General features: G+C 45.1%; 1 protein-coding gene across 1 annotated transcript in view; it reads right to left on the reverse strand.

The window, feature by feature from the left end:
• The window catches only part of cpamd8 (C3 and PZP like alpha-2-macroglobulin domain containing 8), a 108392-nt gene that overhangs the window by 84721 nt on the left and 8275 nt on the right, over positions 1–15396 (reverse strand). The window contains exons 4-13 of the mRNA XM_063032606.1: positions 13470–13635; positions 12428–12480; positions 10397–10414; positions 9702–9756; positions 8351–8464; positions 4941–5025; positions 3361–3469; positions 2482–2709; positions 1035–1205; positions 356–484 (exon numbers count right to left, since the gene is read on the reverse strand). Coding sequence (XP_062888676.1) covers positions 356–484; positions 1035–1205; positions 2482–2709; positions 3361–3469; positions 4941–5025; positions 8351–8464; positions 9702–9756; positions 10397–10414; positions 12428–12480; positions 13470–13635 — 1128 coding nt within the window. The remainder of the gene's footprint in view (positions 1–355; positions 485–1034; positions 1206–2481; positions 2710–3360; positions 3470–4940; positions 5026–8350; positions 8465–9701; positions 9757–10396; positions 10415–12427; positions 12481–13469; positions 13636–15396) is intronic.

The following is a 15396-nucleotide window of genomic DNA, read 5'->3' on the forward strand; positions in this document are numbered from 1 at the left end:
GAGGGAAACTACATCAGCCATGATGGAATGGTGGAGCAGACCCAACCCAATGGGCCAAATGGCCGGATTCTGCTCCCATGTCTTACGGTCTTGACAGGAAAAAGGCCTCAGAGCTCAAGGAAAACAACAAGGACGTGGGACAAGGAGAAAAGCTCCTTCAAAGAGGCAGCACAGATTCAATGGGATGAACAGATCTCCTGCAGGAGGTGTATTATAGTGATCACATTTGCAGCTGTTAATCAGTGGCTGAATGTTAGTTGAGGAGACTGGCTGTAGTTTCCAGAGTCACTGCAATGTTCTTCGATACTGGCAGTGAGAAGGGGAAAACAAGATGCTGCAGAGCATAATATCTCACCTGCAGCGCCCGCTCTGGCCCCTGCATCTGAATATGGCACTTGCTTGGCGAATACCAGCTGCTAATGGACAGGTAGCTAGGCAGATACTGGTCACCAGCCGGTGTTCCATTGATGGCTGTCACCTTAGTCTGAGGAGAGGTAAGAATATAATTCGTAATGAAGCCCGTGCTCTTTATCATTGGTCGTCTTAAGTGAAAGGGATGAGAGGTGATGAGAAACATTTCCATTTGCTTTCTATTGCCCATGGTCTATTGTGTAAAGTCTGAGTGAGCAACTACGCGTATGCGCATCCTTTCCAGGAACACGTGTTCATGTTCTCACATAAATTTGATGTATTTGTACAAGCACGGATGTTTATACACAGATTTGTGTCAAAGTACTTCTGTGTGTGAGGGAAAACACGAGGAAGTACAAATGTGTGTATGCGTTTGTGAGGATACACATGCACACGTGAATGTGTATATGCAATAAATGTGCACGTGTAAGTGAATATTTACTTTAAATTCCTAGGTGTTATTATTTCGAAGGGCCTGCATATTTGAGTATTAATCTATGAAGGTGTAAGTGGCAATGTGCGTCTGTGTATGCACGCTCGTGTATGTGTGCATGCGTGCACACACGTACACACGTATTTGTGAGGATAAGGTTTCTCTCACCACGTGGCCTTTCCCTCCTCACCTCCAGCCAGACATACTGGGCAGCAGTGGGGATAGATGGAATCTCAAACTCCACCTTGCTGTCCTCAGACACCAGTTCACTCGTGTAGACATTGTCCTTTGGAGTGAGCTCAGCTTTGATCCGCACAGTGATGCCATTTGCAGGACTTCCATCAGGATACGTCACCTCCACCTACAAGAAGGACAACAAGGAGGAATTTCTTTATCCAGAGGGTGATGAATCTGTGCAATTTATTGCCACAGATGGCTATGGAGGACAAGATATTGGTTATACTTAAAGTGGAGGTTGATAGGCTCTTGATTATTAAAGGCCCCAAAGGTTACAGGAAGCTGGGAGAATGGGGTTGAGAGGGAAAATAAGTCAGCCATGGATGAGCAGAGCAGAGCAGACCCAAGGAAGATATTTCTGGGATTTGGCTCTCATTCCTGCAGCACCTTTTACAAAGTAAACTATCCCAAGGCTCTTCACCAGAGAGATTTTCAAATAAAGAGTGACACTGGGCCCTAGTAGACGATATTACAGCAGTGACCAGAAGCATGGTCAAAGGGCTTGGGTGGAAATCTTAAAGGAGAGAAGTGTGGTGTGTGTCGGACCCAGGACTGCCCAGTCATCTATTACCAAGACACATTGCCAGGCCAAGGTTGCACTGTGTTCCAGAGCCAACATCGTGTGCCAGGGCCCGGGGAGCCTTGGGTACCCATTTCACCATGTACCATGGGTGGCATGGCAGCATAGTGATTAGCGTAACGTTATTACAGCACCAGTTCAATTTCCTCCACTGTCTGTAAGGAGTTTGTACGTTCTCCTCATGACTGCGTGGGTCTTCTCCGTGTGCCCTGGTTTCCTCCCACTTTCCAGGCACACGATAGAGTTAGAGAGTTGTGGGTATGCTATGTTAGTGCCAGAGGCACAGTGACAATTGCCCAGCACACTCCTCGCTGATTTGATATAACCATATAACAATTACAGCATGGAAACAGGCCATCTCGGCCCTTCTAGTCCGTGCTGAACTCTTACTCTCACCTAGTCCCATCCACCTGCACTCAGCCCAGAACCCTCCATTCCTTTCCTGTCCATATACCTATCCAATTTTTTTTTATATGACAAAATCGAACCTGCCTCTACCACTTCTACTGGAAGCTCATTCCACACAGCTACCACTCTCTGAGTAAAGAAGTTCACATTTCAATATATGTTTTGATGCACATATGACAAATAAAGCTCATCTTTAGATTTTCTTTAATCTCTTTTTCAGTGTCAGGACTTGCACCAGGCCAAGGATAGCTAGCACCCTGGAGTGAGTGTGCACTCAGTAAAAATTGGGAGAGTGAGGGTGGTGGGGTGTCTCTTTATGGAATTGAGCTGATGGATTAGGATTACACTGTAATGTCCTGAGATTTGGGAGGCTTCATTACAAGGGTCCCACGCTTCATGAGCTCGAGGTTACCTTTCCTTTGTAAGGAAGGCCTGGCTTGAACTGCTTGCGAGTGTCCTTGGAATACTTGATGTCGATGAGCTGCTTGTGAACCGGGGTCGAATCATCAAAGGTGATCTGTGTGCTGCCGTCGCCACTCAGCACCGAGGCCCAGATGTTGAGCGAGCCTCGGAAATGTTCCGGAACATCCACGGGCATCATGTCCTTGACACAAATGGGGAAGGAGGCCGAGCCGTCAATCTGCAGGGTTAAAAAGAGGGTTGTTTTCAGTGGAAGAATGAGAGAGGCAACGGGAACACACAAAATGCCGGAGGAACTCAGCAGGTCAGGCAGCATCTACAAAGGGTCCTAACTCAAAAGTGAGTGTACCATCCATAAATGTGTGAACTTGGCAAGACACACCAGGAGACATTGGGATATTGACGTTCATCCGGGTGGAGAATAAATTCAGCTGTTTGCATACCTTGGAAGTGTCAGACAGGGCAACATAGAGGGAACTGTTTTCTGAATCCAACCCATGCTTATCTACCCTGCAAATGTTTGACAGAGGGAGAATTAGCCTGACTGCCCTTGCCCTGGGAGTGTCAGCGTAAGGAGAGCTTCAATCTCTATCCTTCCCTGTATGTTAACAGTATAGACTACCTGTAAAATCCACGTTCTCCCTTCCCTGGGAGTATCTGTATTGAACCCACACTATACCCATTCAATATAAATGGAATTTTGTAATGATGATCCTGTACATTCGATGGGACCGTGCAAAGAGAGATTAACTTTGTATCTGTTGTCCCCATTTACATGTTTACTTAATGCTGAAATGAAAATTGATTCATTCTACAAGATTAATGCTTCCTCAGTTCAAGAAATTGATCTCAGCAGCCAGAGATTCCATACCTCCATAATTTTCACCACAGGGTGTCCCAGCTCGTGCCTGTAGTAACCCACTCCATTCACCGTCATGTTCACTGTCAGTCTCCCCAACACTGGTTTACCAAACGTGTACCTCAAGAGAATGAGAGAAAGAGAGAGAGAGAGAGTGCACAAGGGGGAAGAAGTGGTTTGGCAGAGCCACACAGAGTCAACTGCGAGCCTACCTTCCCACCCAACACCATGAATGAACATCTCCAAATCAATGTTGTTTCTGAGCATGCAGCAAGGTTTTGATGGAGAATTAACCCACTGCCACATCCCAATATTCAGCAAACACCATTACCAGTTTACTCTGTTAAAATCCTGAAGCCTTCACTCCAACCATTTTAGTAGGGCGCAGAGGGTCCGAGGAAGTTTCCTCTTAATCTGCTCCCAGACACTTCTTCTGCTGGATCACTTCAAGGACCTCACTGTCCAGACCAATCTTTATTGAATCTAACCTCTTAAAATTCTTCTGTGGGAAAAGCCCTGAATGTGGAGGCAGAATCTTGAAATCTGGCCATTCAGTTGGACATCAGGAAGTGCCTCTTCAAAGGCCAATGGAAATCTGGAGTTCTCTCCCCAGAAGATTGTGTGATCTCAATCGGTGATTTCAAGGCAACAGTAGATCTTATTTTGTTGTGTGTTGAAAACCAAAGAATGCGGAACATGGGTGGATAAATGGAGTTAGTGATAGATCGGCTGGGATTTACTAAAGCTGAATAGTCTCCTATTTGATATAGTGGGTGCCGCTGCAGGCTCTGGGAAACAGTTAGCACCTGAACTTGATGAAGGAGTAAGAGGTAGATTGGACCGAGACGTTCCAATTTGTGGCAATCCACAGTGACTCCATTCCGCAATCCTAGACTGGGCACTAATATGTGGGTTTCATCCACTGGAATCGACTGGGAAATTCATCAAGTCCTTATATCAGATGCAAGTAGTTAAATAGCAGCCAACTAATAATGAAATATTTGCACATCCAGATGTGCAAGTCTGGGTCAAAGAAATAGACGTTTATATATCAGCAGAACATTTACTTTGTGTGAGATTCTTTTTTTTTTAAACATTGTCCACTCCCCAACCCTTGTCCCTTTCCACCACCTCCTAAGCTGCTAGTTGGTTAGATTAGCAGTGCTATAGCCTCCCTAAGATAACCAGGCTTTGAGCTGCAAGAGCAGTTTAAAATTAATACAGTCAGATTCTGGCCTGCTCTGTGGTGTTGTGTAGGGGTGGGGACTGATCTTTCAACGTACCCTGTTCTAAACGTACAGGTTCAGCCTTATGCATCAGAGGGCAGCCGTGGCGGTCAGACTGAAGATGTCTCCCCAGTTGAGAAAAAGTTGCAAGGTTGCTATAACTTTTAGGACTTTAGCGACTAGTGTTGAGAAGTTCGGTTCTAGGTGGGGAATGTGCCTGTGTGGTCTGAGCTACTGGCAGAGAAGTAAAGTTTAGTGAGAAGCTCCTTGGTGTTTAGAGTCAAAGGTCATGAAGGCCTTTACCTCGGGCTGTGTACTCAGAGGCTCCGTTAGTCAGCTTTCTCCCCAGGAGTTAGAGTCGCTTACCTGGCATGGACAGTTCCCTCCTCACACTTGTTCAAGTCCTGGATGTACTTGGGAGGATCAATAGTGAGTTCAAACTTTGGTAACACTGTATGGAAGAATAAAGGGAATATTCTCACTCCAGTAGAAAATTATATCATCTGGTTGAAGAAGCCACAAGGTGGAATGAAACATTCAGTAGGAATCACAGACTGGTATAGCATGGAAAGCCATTTGGCCCATCATATATGTGCTGGCTCTAAGAAAGAATTCTCCAGTCACTGTCACTTCCCTGTTCTGTCCCTATGAGCTCTGCAGATTTTTCCTCTTCAAATATTTACCCAACTCCCTGTTAATAGCTCTCACTGAAACTATTTCCACCACTCTTTTAGACAGTGCATTTCAGATCATAACAACTGACTGCAAAAATATTTCTCCTTGTCTTCTGTGATCTTTTGCCAATTTTAAATGTGTGTACTTTGGTGATCAACCTCCTGCTAGTGGAAACACAGTACGTTTTTTCACTCTGCCAGAAAACTTTCAAAATTGCGAACGCCATGGATGCGGGATGCAGTGAGGTTTGTTGTAACCAATCACTTTTGGCACATAGAATCTGAAACCAGCCCACGGGGACACTTTGCCAGCTGCTACATCTTTGGGGAGCAAATTTGCCGAGTCTTTGCCGAGAGCTATATGACAAGTCCCCAGAATGGTCCAGATCCGCTAGAAGCTGATAACCTTGCTCACCCTCAGGAGGTCAGTGTTTAAGGGGACCAAGTAGAAGGAGATTTACATTGTATGTAACCTGGGCTTTTCCTGTACTGCCAGTGTGTGTGGGGGGTGGGTGGGGGAGGTTTACTCTGTATCTGACCTGTGGGCTCTAAGAGTGCTTGATGGGACAGGGTAAAGGCAAGTTAACGCTTTGTCTAAAACATGCTATCCCTGCCCTGGGAGTGTGTGACAGGAAAGTGGAGAGGGAGCTTTACCCTGCGTCTAATATGTGCTGTCTCTGTTCTGCAGTAATGGAAAACAGATAAAACTGCAGATGTGAAATCTGAAACAAAAACAGAAACAGTGGTAGAACTTCAGCCAGATTTAGCGTGTCACATCTTCCTCTTTCTGCATCTTGTAGGGACCCTCTGGTTCACTCTCTGTCCTCATCCACCACTCCCAGCTTCATAGCGCCTCCCCATCCAACTGGAGATGATGTAAATCCTGTCCGTTCATCTCCTCTTCCCCACTGCCCAGAACCCTAAACAATCAATCGAGGTGAGGCAGCAATACACTTGCAATTCTTCCAGTACAGTGTATCGCACTTGGTGTTCAGAATGTGTTCTCCTGCACACTGGAGAAACAAGATGCTGACTGGGTAATCGCTTTAAGTAACTGTGCTTGATCAACAGAGGCCATCCTAAACTTCCTGCTGCATACCACTTCAATTCTGAATCCCACTGCCACTCTGACCTTTATTCTGTGACTTCCTTCACTGCTACAGCAAGGACCAAAGTACCATATCTTCCATCTCAGGATTTTGCAACCTTCTAGAATGAACATTGAATTTTCACACATCTGGCTAAAGGGCCTCGGCCCGAAACACTGACTGTCCATTCCCCCTACAATTGCTGCCTGATTCACTGAGTTCCTTCAGCTAATTGTTTGTTGCAGTAACACACGCTTTTTGTTACTGTATTTGGTTGCTGTTACAGTATTTGGTGTTGACTTCTGATCCTGTGTTCTGTCAGCCCAAAAACTGAGCCATCGGTAGTTATTATGAAAAGGGATCAATATTTCCCACATTTTCTCCTCCAAGACACACCCTAGTGCTCATCTCTGGGCAAGCTTTAGGTCACCAGCCACAGTACTGTTCCTCGCTCTCGATTTTTTGACATTTCCTACTGGGAAGCAGCTTTGAAAACCAGCGGGTCATAGGATTACGGGTCACAGAGACAGGCAGGGCAGAAGCTAAAAAGGGATCTGCGAAAAGAGCAGGCAGAATTTTAGGAATCTAGGTGTTAGCAGGCAGTGAGCCAGGGTCGGCCGGGAAGGAAGGAGTACCAAGTGAGCCAGACTCGGCCTGCGCTGGTGGCAGAAAGCTGCACAGGAGGTGGAATGTCAGGCAGCAGTCGCCTGGCTTGAGTTTGTATAGGGATGGAGAGGAGAGGAGCACAAGCACCCTGAACCAAACAGCTTTCTTCAGCAGTCCTGGTCCAAACCATTCCCAGATGGATACGAAAGAAGGGCTTAAAACTCCTCCCCCACCTCACTGCAACCACCCACTAAATCTGGAATCATTCCTCAAGGAATCTTTTCAACTCCCTGACCCAAATTCCTGACATAACTTGCATACCATGCGAGAGAGAGGAAAAAAAAGAGAGGGAGGAAGGGAAAGAGAGGGGAAGAAAGAAAGATAAAGAGAGATAAAAAGACAGAGTGAGAGAAAGGGAGAGAGACAGACAGACAGAAAGGGGGCAGAGGTAAAGAGCACACAAGAAAGACTAAAAAGGGGTTGGTGGCAGAGGAGTAAAAGAAGAGAAAAAGAGAAAGAAAAAATATAGAGAAATAAAAAGAGAGAGAATGAGAGTGAGAGGAAAGACAGAAAAAAAATGAAAAGCACGAGAGAGAGTGGTGTTTGGGGAGAGAAATGTCGGCAATCCGTGGCTCCAAGCACCAGCTGTACGCTGGCAGTCCGCGGTTTCGAGGTTTCAACGGCCAAGTGATTAAATTTGGGGGAGACGGGTATCTGTGGGTCGAAGAGACATTACGTAAAGGAACAGGTGAAGTACATGGAAGGCTTCTACACAAGGACGATAGCTTTTAAAATGGATGTTGCAGCAAGGCATAGCCAGCTGGGTCTGAGCTTGGCAGAAAACCAAGGGTCATCTGTGTCACACGAGCAGCAAATTCTGTGACCAATAACAGAGCACCCGACCTCGGTGCTCAGAAGCAGCAGGTCAGGACTGGAGACTGGGCTGGTATCTCACTGTGGTTCTTGCCACGGTGAAGAGCCAGTCTTGCCCCTTTACCCAACAGTATCTGGTTACCACCGGAGCAACACAGAATTAACGCTTTTAATTTTAATGAATTAGAAACAGACCCTGCCCCTTGGTTAAAATTCCTGCCAAAATAACTAGAATCTGATAGAAACTCATCAGAGTTTGTCTCTGAGCCTGGCCTCACTCTCTTCCAGCCAGCTCCAAGCACCAGCTGTACGCTGGCAGTCCGCGTATGGGGCTGTGCAAGTACAGGCAGTACGTGTGCAGGACAGTGTAAGTGCTGGCACTCCGTGTGTGTGCCCAAGCAAGTCCAGCCAGTCCATGTACTGGGCTGTATTTGTGTGTAAGACTAATCTCCACGGTCTGTATTTGCCAGCTGCTTCGTTCCTGGTGAAGTGTAAATGCCAGCAGACTGTATCTGCGGTCAGGTGCCACACTCACCATATTTCTGCACTTCAAACGTTTTGTTGTAAGTGTATCCTTGAAGCTCCACGAAGATTAACCACTCTCCAATCACCGGCTGATCCGAAAGCGGGAAGCTCATATTTACAATCCCTGAATTGAAACAAAGATGAATGATTTGCCATAAAGCAGCAGAGGAGTTTGCTTATTCAATTCTTTACAGATCTGGGCAGTGCAGGCCTGATCCTACAGATCTGAGTATCAGCCAGCAATCCTCACGTCATTCCATTACGTCAACACCTTGCCTCCACATCATCCATGAGTTGGAAGGAAATGGGAACATGACTGAGGGGTGGCTAACAGGGAGAGCTAGTCGCACTCACTTGGTGAGTTAATGACAAAACAGTGGCCCAAGTTCCTCTAGAGAAGGGGTCCCCAACCTGGGGACAATGGACTCTTTGCTTAATGGTATTGGCCCATGGCATAAAAAAGATTGGAGATCCCTGCGGAGTGAGCTCATCCTTCATTGTAGTGAACTGGATGGCACTGAGAAACCCCTCGGAACCAGTCATATGTCTGTGAAGGTTCTCAGTCACCCAGGTCATTGTATATCAAACAGTAGTAAATCAAGGCAATTGGATTTGCTGTGTTGTCTAAACGACATTTCGCCACTCATCCAAGAGGCTTCTTCAGTTCTGATCCATGGTGGGTAGTTTTCCGGTTTATAAACCCTCCCAGGCTCTCTCATTACCATTTAACTCTTAACGACACTCACATATCTGCTATACCTTTAAACAACTCTCAGAGTTTGCAAACCGGAAAACTTCCCATCATGGATCATGGGGCCTGTGAAATGGAAAAGGGGGACTTTCTACAGAGTTTAGTTTCTGTTAGTGAGTTATAGACAATAGACAATAGGTGCAGGAGTAGGCCATTCGGCCCTTCGAGCCAGCACCGCCATTCACTGTGATCATGGCTGATCATCCACAATCAGTACCCCGTTCCTGCCTTCTCCCCATATCCCTTGACTCCACTATCTTTAAGAGCTTTATCTAACGCTTTCTTGAAAGTATCCAGAGAATTGGCCTCTACTGCCTTCTGAGGCAGAGCATTCCACAGATCCACAACCCCTGGGTGAAAAGGTTTTTCCTCAACTCCGTTCTAAATGGCCTACCCCTTATTCTCAAATTGTGGCCTCTGGTTCTGGACTCCCCCAATATCGGGAACATGTTTCCTGCCTCTAGCGTGTCCAATCCCTTAATAATCTTATATGTTTCAATCTGAAGTTGAACGGTGACTGGAACTTGCGGGAAATCAGCTTTCAACTTACCGTGAACAGCTGTTGGGGTTAATTTTATGGGAATCTCATAGAAGCAATTGTATGACTTACCACAGCAGATTGGCTTTAGATCAGTCCACTGAATCATCCGAGACCCCCGGGGATCCTGAGGAGAAGACCAGCAATGAGGCAAAGGGAACCACACAGCATGGCAGATATTGCCCAAACAACATCTGCCCTTCACACTCTGAAGGGATAAGAATCTGAGATTCCCCAACAGGGTGATGGGATGGGATCTCCGACCACCCGACACAAACGTGTTTCAGATCTCTCCCCCACCTTATTTACTTATGGTTCAATCACATGATCCCATTTTCCATTATTAATCTTAAGCATGCATTTCCTCGCAGAGACGGGATTGGGGGGGTGTGGTGTGACTGCAACATGGAGCAGGCCCTGTTAGCATGCAGAGTTCCCAGTTCACGCTGCTGCTGTGGGCAGGGGAGAACATGGTGCAAAGCCCCAGTTCTCAGAAGTAGCAGCTACACTGCTGGAGTCATCTAGAATATTTGAGTCTGGCATAGAGAAAAGATGGGAAAGCAGGAGAGATTCAGAGTGACAGATAACACGGAGAGAGGAAAATTGGAGAAACTGACGGGCAACATGCAGAATAAAGACGGGTCTCGCTCTGTGTCAAACTGTCAGACAGATAAAATGACGGATGCCCAAAGGATAACAGGGTGCTTTTAACATCCCAGTTGTGGCCATGCATGCTTCTGGTTGGACGGCATCTCCCTGGCACTCACCACGATATAGGCTTCAACCTGCAAGAGAATGATGTCTGAATGAGGAACCAATGATTCACTTCAATTGCATTCTTGAATTACTGAAAGCTTAGTCCCTGTTATATGTGCAGGAAACATCAGTATCCACAGTGCTAAGGAGCCATTCTACAGAACTCAGCAGCTGTACACAATTATCTCATTTATTCTTAAGACAAATCCCAAACTTCCTTCAACTCAGAAGCAAATAACACACAAATGCAAAGAGGAGGCACCAGTAAATGAAATAGCAATTTTATTAATATGGATTTATATTCACATCTAAACCTCCTCTTCAGAACACTTCCACTCAATAAAAGTGGCCAGAATGTTGTGGAATTGCAAAAATAAAACAGTTGCCTCACCAAGCTGTTTAGGGCAGGAAACTTACCATCTTTTTCCTGGCTGTGGAACAGGGAAACCTGCTTCCTGTGCCAGCTGAGCCAGCCTGACGACAACTTGACATTAAAAATGCCTTGCAAAGAGGCTCTGCAAACACTGATTTGTTTCGCAACAGCTCCACGGATTATCACACAAACAAAGGGGGACAAAGACAGCTCACCGTCACTTCGTCAGGATAACTGGGAAGCGGAAAAGCAGTTTGACCTTGCCAGCTGTGCCCAGGGGCAGAGAATGAGAGAGAAAAAAAAACCCTGGTGCCTTTCTGAACTTTGACAGCAAATCAACAAAACTATTGAGGAGGTCCAAGAACAATTCTTTTTCATACACAGGTTGAGAACATCACTGAGGACACCAGCATTTATTCTGTATCCCCAATTACTCCTAAACTGAGGAAACAGCTAGAGTCAATGACATTAGCAGATCTGAAGCCAGACTTGGTAAGGATCACAGATTTCCTCCTCTGAAGGAAGACATTATTGAACCAGATTGCTTTACAACAGCCTGTTCATTTCACGGTCACCTTTACCAAGACTGGCATCATCTTTTTTTCCAAGTTTAGTTTATTATGGAGATACACTGCAGAATAAGCCCTCCCAGCCCTTCGAACTGTGCCACACAGAAAACCCCGATTTAACCTAATCACAGGACAATTTACAATCTCCAAATTAACGTCTTTGACTGTGGGAGGAAACCCAAACGGTCACCGGGAGAACGTACCAGCTTCTTACAGACAGTGGCGGGACTGAACCGGGTCCGGGTCCCTGGTACTGTAAGGCGTTGTGCTAACCACTGCACTACCTTACTTAACGTTACATTCCCCAGCTGCCCTCGGTGGGATTCAGATTTATGACTCTAGAACAACAATCCAAAACGCTGCTTGTCCGCTAACAGGGCGGAAACAACTAATACCAGGGAACACAACTTTAAGGTTACTGCAGGGAAGTATAGGGGGATATCAGAGGCAAGTTTCTTTTCTTTTTTTTAAGAAAACCCAGAGTGGTAGGTGCATGGAAGGCACTGCCAGGGGTGGAGGTGGAGGCAGATACACTAGGGACATTTAAGAGACTCATGGATGAAAGAAAAATGAAGGGTTATGTGGGAGAGAAAGGTTAAATTAATCTTGGAGTAGGTTAAAATGTCACCACAACATTGTGGGACAAAGGGTCTATATGGCTCTATGTTCTACATTCTGTTAACCACTTTGCTACCACGCTAACCTGTATGCTTAGAAACATCATTGACCAAGACAGGGATGTTCAAACCATCTCCAAAACTTATATCCTGTAAGAAGCTTGATGTTGGGTTGGAACAGAGCCAATGGCTTCACGCTGGACACGGCATTAATGCAAATTTGCAGGAAGACAGTGTTTCAGTCCAAATCGTTGACCCAGCCCCTATGGATCCAGGACTTCAATACGACTGCTGAGAGGCCAAGTGTCAGCCTGAGGTGAACCCAGCTATCCTCTGCCCTCCTGCTATCCCTGGGTTTAGAAATAGGATGGACCAGAAGGCCTGCTGCTATTGTCGCTCGCATTTCATCAGGTCAGTCAGTCTTTCTGTATATTTAATTTATACACAAAACTAGAGGCTGGCAGGGACAGTGACAAATCCTACCTTCTGATTAGTGGGTCGGAGGTCAGGGGTGACGGTGAACACATTAATCAGCACTGTGAAGGAAAGAGGGAGAAAGACACCGGTAAAAAAGTAGTACAAATTATGTCTTTAGTAAACACATATTGCATGCTTCCCCAACTCTGGATGGAGCTCCAAATCTGTGATACCTGTGTTCCTCCAATTCTAACAGTTCAATTATCCCTAAATTTAATCCCCTTACAACTGATTACCATGCTGTCAGTGGCCTTGCCCCTAAACTCTGCAGTTCCCACTCAAGATCTCTCTTGCCTCCTTTAAGCACTCCTTAACATGAATCCATTGAACCAAGCTTTTGGTTACCTCTATAAACATCTCTTTAAGCGATTCAATAGGTGCATTTAATGTCACTTGATTAAGTTAAAAGGCAACTTAAGTTAAGTGAAACTAGTTTTGATCATGTCACATAAACTGGCTGCAAGTAAAATGGGGGCACAAACTGTGTGGATGCTGACCAGTACACTTCCCCAATTAATTTAAAGCTCTTCCCTCTGGTTACCCTCAAAGAGAAAGAAGACAGAAGAAAAATAAAAGATAAAGAAATGCAGGAGAAAGAGAAAGAAAAAGAGAAAGAAAAAGAAAGAGAGAAGAAAGGATGTCATTAAATGGAAGAGAGAAAAGGAAAAAAGTGAATAACAGAGAGAAAGAAGGGAAGAATAAGACAAAGAGACAGAGAAAGTGAGGGTGAAAAGGGGAGCTCACAGATACAAGGCAGGTGCACGTAGGGATTTAACCTTTATGAATTGAACCAATAGAACACCAAATTGAACGGTGCAGTTTTCCCTCAGTACATTCCCTCTAAGGACTTGGATCATGACGTTATTTGGGAAATTAGTTAAATTGAAATATTTCCGTAATGAGGGTATTCTGTTTCTCCTTCCTTCCATCTCCACCCCCTCCCTTACCCTCCTTTTCTTTCCCTCGGTCTCTCAGCATTTAATACAAGTTGATATATTCTGAGACTCAGGCCATGGAGAACGCAGAGAGGTGGGTAAGGAAGAGTCACCTTTCTGCTTCGGTTTATAGACGGGTTTGTCTGTCTGGATAAACACTGATGATCCCTTAGAGTCGATAGTGACGGTTGTAAAGTTGTGGAAGATGTGTCCGTCATCGGTGAGATACCGATTGCCCCACACTTTTAACTGAGCCTGTCCACTGAATCCTTGCGGCACCTGGAAGGTAAAGAAAAGAGGTTAAATAAGAGGAAAATGGATAAGAAGTGACTGGAGGCCACTTTTCAGCTGCTCGTTTACTCATTCTTCAAGACTGGTACAATGCTGGAAAAACCAGCATTTATTGTTCATCACTAACAGCTCATAACAAGGTGGTACCTGATGAAAGTACTCCCACACTCGTGATGGGGAAAGAGCACAGGGGCTCTCCAGGTTACGAATAACCCAACTAACGAAATACAACTTTACGCAACTTTCCCTTACATTTCTTAAAGTATTTTGCAAGCTAGCAACAATAATGCTTCATGGTATTCATTAACGAATTACTACAACATATACAGTGGACTCCAGTTAATTGGGCCATCAGTTAATCAGGGCAGCCACTTATTTGGGACAACTCTTTATTTATTTATTCATTGAGATACAATTCAGAACAGGCCGTCAGCAATCCCTGATTTAATCCGAGCCTAATCACGGGACAATTTACAATGACAAGTTAACATACCAACCAGTAGGTCTTTGGACTGTGGAAGGAAACCCACGTGGTCTCAGGGAGAACGTACAAACTCTACAGTCAGTGACGGGAATTGAACCTGGGTTGCTGGTGTTGTAAACCGTTGTGCTAACCACTACACTACCGTGCCGCCCCACTAACTGTTAGAGAATAAGAACTAAACTCTCCTGCGACCGGCTGACTGCTTCGGTTATCCTCGTGGTGATCGAATCGGGAACCTCCACACGTAACCGAGCCTCGCCTGCGGAATCACTATCAGCGAGAGGTAATGGCAATCACAGAACAACCGGTGAGAACGCTGGCAGGCAATTCACAATGAACTTTGTAACTGAATGACGGAGCTAGATAATTGTTGTGGGATTGACACAGGAATCCATATTGAACAGTTTTCATACAGTTTAACAGTGCAATACATGAGGAGCTGTGAGTATTGGATAACATGTTATAAAGGCAGTTGTGTACTGGATGATGTATAACACAGGAAGAAGGGTCAATTGGTCAGTGCATTACATAAGCTGTACTGGGCACCTGTACATATTGATACAGTATACGATGTATACCATAGGATGGTGTGTATATTAGACACTGGATCAGATAAGCATATCTGTATTTTTGACCCAGGTTGTTACATAGAAATGCATGCATATTTGATGGTATGTTATATAGCAATTTCAATTTTGAATAGTGTACTGTAGTGGAATCCAGTTAATTTGGCCATCAGTTGGTCAGAGCAGGCATTTATTTTGGACAATTCTTAAGAACAAAAATTAAATCAAGAAAGTAGCTGAGGTTCTCTTCACTTACTTGGGACACTGAAGCTTAAATGGGACAGGAGACTATTGCCAAACGGTTTCTAACTAACGTCAGTCACATGCACTAGCTGTGACCATTGGACACTACACTGTGCTTAGAGTGAACAGTTTTTAAATAGCGTCGGTTGCAGATGTTTGTGTTCAAAAAGCAGTGATTTTTGTCACTGATAGCTGGTGGGAAATAAGCAGTAAGACAATTCAGAACTGTTTTGCTTAGTGCACTTTCAACCATTCTGGACACAAACGGCCAAGAGTGAAAATGAGACAATTGCACCACTTCAGCAAGTTAGGAATTACAGAGAATTTGAAGGCATCAGCTATCATCTTGAACGTTACAATGAAAATGAAGACTTGGAGAATGCGATCGTCCTAAGTATTGCACAAAGGCAGTCCATTATCTGCACTGATTTTGTTTACTTACAATCAAAACAAAAA

The sequence above is a fragment of the Mobula hypostoma genome, chromosome 24 (genome assembly GCF_963921235.1).
Source record: "Mobula hypostoma chromosome 24, sMobHyp1.1, whole genome shotgun sequence".
Classification (NCBI taxonomy): Eukaryota; Metazoa; Chordata; class Chondrichthyes; order Myliobatiformes; family Myliobatidae; genus Mobula; species Mobula hypostoma.